The 6,343-nt window shown below is 36.9% G+C and overlaps 1 protein-coding gene across 3 annotated transcripts in view; it reads right to left on the reverse strand.

Moving 5' to 3' along the window:
- The window catches only part of LOC106881248 (uncharacterized), a 276,422-nt gene that overhangs the window by 184,980 nt on the left and 85,099 nt on the right, over window positions 1–6,343 (reverse strand). For all 3 annotated transcript variants that reach the window (XR_008264114.1, XM_052967796.1, XM_052967797.1), the window contains exons 7-8: window positions 3,425–3,558; window positions 1,707–1,914 (exon numbers count right to left, since the gene is read on the reverse strand). Coding sequence is in view for 2 of the 3 variants with exons in the window: in XM_052967796.1 (XP_052823756.1) it covers window positions 1,707–1,914; window positions 3,425–3,558 (342 nt within the window). In the remaining variant the exon portion in view is untranslated. The remainder of the gene's footprint in view (window positions 1–1,706; window positions 1,915–3,424; window positions 3,559–6,343) is intronic.

The following is a 6,343-nucleotide window of genomic DNA, read 5'->3' on the forward strand; positions in this document are numbered from 1 at the left end:
TACATGTATAAATATACATACATCTTTGGATGTATGCATATGACAACACAGCCCTTGACTCACTCACACTGTCTATTACAAACACTCACGCGCGCGCATACACACGTGTGTCTTTGTAAATATGTTTGTATACATTTATGTATGTGGTTGTTTGTAAGAGACAGAGTGTGAGTGAGTCAAGGGGTGTGTGTGTGCGTGTGTATGTGTGTGAGACAGAGTGAGAGAGCGGTGTGTATGTAGTATTTACTCTTTGTCTCTCTCTCTCATACACACTCACACACAAAATAGAGCGTGAAGCTTTTTTGCCGTTGTTACGTCAATACCGGAAGTTGACATTGAGGAACCTTTTTAAAGAAGTGAATCTTAAATATAAAGCAATATTATTTATTTTTAATTTAAAAAATCAAGTGAAGAGCTTAAGATTTATCCGAGGTCAAATTATTCACGCATCACAAGTATGGAAGCATTTGGTGAAGTCGATTTCACGTTAAAAGCGATTACACACACATCTCTGTTTTATATATAGTATAGGTAAAATGTTTTAAATGACACAACAATGCACTATAATACAAACAATGGACTATAAGAACTGTTGTAATTTAATCATCTATAGTCTGATTTGATATTTCGGAATAAAAATCCTTTCTTCAGATATCCCTAGGAATTGATGGAATCGTCGAATATGTGGTCTCACGAAGCTCCTACCAGAATTCCTCATGAGAAGTGCGTTAGGTCGGCCATGTCTCAATCTCGTGTGTGCTAGCACATCCATAGCGCTGCTTCTAAGTTGTTTTATACGTGCAGCTTCCGTTTTTTGGGGGGTTTTTTGCCTTAAGATACCCCTTCCTGAGAAGACAACTCACAAGGAAACGAACAAGGGACAACAATCAATGCACACTAAAAAAACTGTCCCATCCGTGACACAGATTTATGCCATCGGGTAAATGTTGTGTATAGAATACAATGTAAAAAATGCAGTTTTTCGTTCATTTTGGCAATTTTATGGCAATATGTTTCTGCAGTACACCACCAAACATTCACCATGACCTTCTTTTTGAAGAGTTCCTGTTTATGGAAGGTTTTTGGTGCTTCATTTTGGTGCAACTACTGCAAAGAACGTTTTTTATTATTGTACAGAATCCACTTTTCATCACATGTTACAATATGGTCAAGAAATGGATAAGTCTGGTTACAGAGAAGAAGCAACGAGCAAATTTCATATCTGCACATTTTCTGATTTTCATTCAGATCGTGTGGTACCCATTTGTCTAGATTTTTTGATTTTCTGATCGCAAGCAGTTTTCTGGCTAACTTGAAGTTTTTTTGCCAGTTCTCAAGCAGTTTTATGTTGATCTTTATCAATCATAGTTTTTAATTGACCGTCATCGATGCCAGATGGGCATCCACTTCAAGGCTCAGATTTCCACTGCGAAATAGTTTAAACCATTTACCTCAAAGGTTGCCTTGACTCTGTAACAAGACTAGGTAAGCCTAGTCAGGTTTTCTTTTTTGTTTCTCTTGTTTAGAGAGAGCTCAGTATTTTAATCATGGCATTTATTTTCACAGCAACACTACAAACATAATACACATACATATATAAATTTAATTGAAGCTTTTCTATAAACTCATTGTCTCAATACTTTAGTTCTTTAATTAACGTGTGTGTGTGTGTGTATGTGTAACATAATATAATATAAAAATCTTACCTGAAAGCCACTTTATTTGAAAGGATTTCAGATTTTCTGTAGATTGAACCTGGAGCCTTATAATAACTAAGTTATTGTAACTTAAGATGTATTCAGTGGGTTTTCTTGGTTCCCTTAGAATGGCAGCAAGATAGCTTTCAGAGATTGACCTTGCTCCAACCCAAACTTCAATCTCTGCTTGATCCTGCAAGATGTCTGTTGATTCAAACTAAGATTAAAGAAAAGGTTTCAAAATCAATTATATTTCATTTGCTTGTTGCATATGTAACTAAGTTCATTTCAGATATTTTATTTTTTCTCATAAAAACAAAAGTAATAACACATTCTATCATATCAGATAAGAATTTTTTAAGTCTTAAACATTTCATCCAGTTTATTATGTAGCTGCATTTGTATAGTATAATATTGATTTAAATTTTAGCATAAGACCTGTAAGTTTAGGGGAGAGTATAAATAGATCACATCGACCTCATTGCTCAACTGATACTTATTTTATTAACCCTGAAAGGATGAAAGTAAAACTCAATGTTGGTGGAATTTGAACTCAAAAACATAAAGCTGGAAGAAATTCTGCTAAGCATTTTGTCTGGTATACTAACAATTCTGCCAACTTGCTGCCTTATAATATTTCTGCCTCTGTTATAGCATTTGGTGGTGAATTAACAGAATCAGAATATGTCTGAAAAAAATCCCCTGCTAGTATTCATACTGGTTTTCCGTGTTCTGAGGTCAATTTTATCATTTAGCCTTTTGAGATGATAACTAAAGTACCGGTTTAGAATTCACTATCATCCAGTTAGATAACTTGTCCAGACCAATGCATCTCTTCCGTTCCAGATATACCAATCAAGCAACACAGCATGTATCTTTGGCCTATATTTTAGTCACATTGTTTTTTGCTAGCTGAAGTAACCCATCTGTGCATGCCACAACTACAGATGATAGAAGAAGTTTGTTAACTGAACTGGTTGATCCTTGCCATTGACAATATGTTGTCTGCTTATCTACTTAACATCTAACCATATTCATCAATGATTCAATAAGATTCATGCGCCAAAATAATTCACACCCACCATGTTGCATCCCATTATTTCAACATACACTGAATTGGGTGGGTTTAAGGTATTTAACCCTGAGCTGTCTGGTACAGGTGTAAATTCTTCCACCCCGTCTCTCTCTCTCTCTCTCTCTCTCTTTCTCTCTATCCCCTCTTTTTCTCTCTCCCTCTCTTTCTCTATCCCTCTCTCTTTCTTTTTCTTCCTCTCTCTGTCTCCCATCTCCCCCCTTTCTCTATTTATCTATCTGTATTATCTTTCTTTCTAACTCTCACTCATTATGATGCCTGAGTAATGAGGGATGGTGTTAGATATGTCTATATTCAATACACCCCCACCATTATCCTTCTGTGCTGCTAGCCATCACTCAGACATTAAATGATGATGATGACAACAATGATTACAACAACAACTATAATGATGATGATGATGATGATGACAATGAAAGCTGGTGATAGTAATGGTGAGGATCATCTCAGTATACTAAGATGTTTATAAGATAAAAGAATTACAAGTTTCCATCATTATATATATGTACAGATATAAATGTATATAATTATATATGTATGTATGTATGTATGCATTTTTAAATGTTATACATGTTATACACAGAAATAACAGCATGAGACAAACATGGAATGTGTTAGTATACAGGAAACTTACCCAAATTTGAAGCTTGCTGCCAACTTTTCCTTCGATGATCCATTGACAATTCAATGACTTTGCAAGTCTTTGAATAATATTTGTAAGTTTAATTTCACCCTCAGATTGATTCAATAAAAATTGGCAGTCTTCAGCTTTAAAAGAAATTTTCAGTAAAACAAAAAGTGTTATTGATAATAATTTACTGAAGTAAAAGCAACAAATGTCCCATCTCCACCCAAGCACATACCATACATTCTTTCTTCCCCCTCCTCACCATTTCATTGAGTCTTGATGTCTCCTGAAGTTAAGTTCCTCCTTATACACATTTTTTTCTCAACTCTTCCTCCTCAGAATAGCAGCCTTCTGAGATTATTTTTGCAACCATGTTATTTTCTTAAAATGTTGACTGACAAAACTTCAAACTAAGCATACACCACCTCATTGATCTTTTCATCTGGAAAGTCTAGCAAAAAAAGGATGACCATTAATCCTATCTCTCTTACCTCTGGCTCATTAAATGAAAAGCTTTATATTACCGACACTTGTGCAATTCAAGCTATGCTCTACTTATCAGAAAAGTACAGTATATTGTCCACTATAATATTATTTGTACTATGTTGCAATGTACTATTGCAGATAGGAGAACAGCTTCTAGATATGGGAAGAGTTAGTGATGAATATGAAAATAAGTTGTCCTGAACAAAGAAGTCTGGTCTTTTGTGAAGCATAGTACTCTTGAGTGATCTAGGAGTTACAGGCAAAGCTGTCTCAATGAAAGAATCATCTATCAATCATCTTTGGGAAGACTCCATGTGTCAGAAGGAACAGTCAGTAATGTTGTCCACGAAGACATCAGATTTAAGTCTTATATGATGAGGAAAGGTTAATTTGTCAGAAAAAGGAAAAGAGAATTACTACATCGGATTTAAAAGGATCTTAAACAAACTGAAAAATCCAACAGAAGAAGATTTGATTTGGTTTTCATCAAACGAGAAAAACTTCAACTAAGATCTATAAATTAACAGAAGAAATGACAGATGGTTATGTGCAGACCCTTCTGAAGTTCCAAGTATTATGCATACAAAATTTCCTGCAACTGTCATGGTTTTAGGGGTTGTCAACAATGAAGGACATGTGATGCCACCTTACTTCTTTCTACAAGGCCTTAGAGTCAACTCTGCTGTCTACATTGAGGTCCTGGAAATAATTGTTAAGCCTGGGTATGCAATGGAAGAACATATGTATTTCAGTAAGATTCTGCACTATCACACATAGCTCTAGTAACATAGGAATGGATGGTTGAAAATTTTCATGATCACATAACCCCTAACAATTGGCCTTCTAATTCCTCAGATCTCAATCCATTGGACATTATTGGAGTGTTGTTGAGAGAGAGGTCAATGAACACACCCATAACACCAAAGATTCTTTGAAAGCTGCCATAGTCAGAGTAATGTCCAAAATGAACCAGAACTGCTTGATTCAAGCATGTATATTATTTAGATCTCATATAGAAGCAGTTGCTGAAGCTGAGGGTGGCTTTATTGAATCTTTGTCTTAGGTAATCCTGCACCATGTGGCACATTGGTCAGCAAAGCTTCTCCAACATGGTCGGTCAGCCACAGCAATTTCAGCTTCATCCCATGAAATGTCAATGGCTTTGAGGTCATTGATGAAGGTGCTGCTTCAAGTCGCTTTTGGTCGCACTTGTTTTCGCATGCCATGTGGTGGCTTCCACAGATTGATGGTTTTCACATGCCGCAACGATGGTAAGTGGAGAACATGGCTTGTGAAACGCAAGTAGTGATCAGTGACAGCATCATGGAGTGGACGAGTTTCAGTTCAGTGATGTATCTCGTCGTTGGTGATGTGGTCATGGTATGATATTCGCAGTAACTACTGGAGGCATCATAGCTGAAATACATTGATCCTTCGTGCGATCTTTGCTGATGTCTTCCATGTTTCCGCCGTGTATATTCCGCTTCTATGTTTCCACCACGTATATTGCCGATGGTATGACAATACTGTTGAAGAGGCACACTTTGGTTTAGGTGGAAATCGCCCTGCCTGCCCAGATGGGTTTGAGCCATTGAAAGACAGCTGAAGCCTTCCCAATCTGGCAGGCAACGTCACATTCAGCATCTCCAACATTGGACACAATGCTGCCCAAATAGGTGAACTCATCAACTTCCTTGATTTGGTGTTGTCCAATCATCAAGGGGATGCCATTGTTGTTCCCATCAACATATCCAATCCTTGGCTTGCTGTGTCCCCAAAACATATACTGAGAGTGATAAGAATCAAACATCCAGTCAGCATCATGGTGTTTGAAGTGATCGCTAGTGATGGTGACATTATGTCTCCATTCATTTTCTCACACAGCCTCAGACTCAGCATGGAGGCTTACATCAAGTACCTGGAGGAGGTAGTGCTGCCCTGAGTCAAGAGGGTGACTGCTGGAAGACTTTATGTCTGGCAACAGGACTCTGCACTATGCAACACAAACAGGAGAACCCAGTCATGGCTGTCAGACAGTTTCTGCAACCACATTACCCCAAACATCTGGCCACCTAACTCTCTAAACTGCAGCCCCCTTGATTATTAGGTGTGGAATGGAGTTGAGTGAGAGACCAACAAAATTCCTTGAAACACTAAAGATTAACTAAAGGCGAGGATTATGGCAGCATTCCCCAACTTAAACAAGGAGATCATCCAGAAGAGTTGGTGGAGATTCCAAAGTTGTGTGGAAGCTGTGGTTGAAGACAATGACGATTTCATTGAATAAATTTACTCTTTAGTATTTCAAGATATTTTTTATGTAATTTTGCTGAATGTATCTATTAAAATGAGATGTCAGTGTTATTTTCATTTTTGCATAATTTAGATGACAATATAATCACTGCACTCTGTATATATATGTATATATATATACTTTTT

The sequence above is a fragment of the Octopus bimaculoides genome, chromosome 5 (assembly GCF_001194135.2).
Source record: "Octopus bimaculoides isolate UCB-OBI-ISO-001 chromosome 5, ASM119413v2, whole genome shotgun sequence".
NCBI classification, from domain to species: domain Eukaryota; kingdom Metazoa; phylum Mollusca; class Cephalopoda; order Octopoda; family Octopodidae; genus Octopus; species Octopus bimaculoides.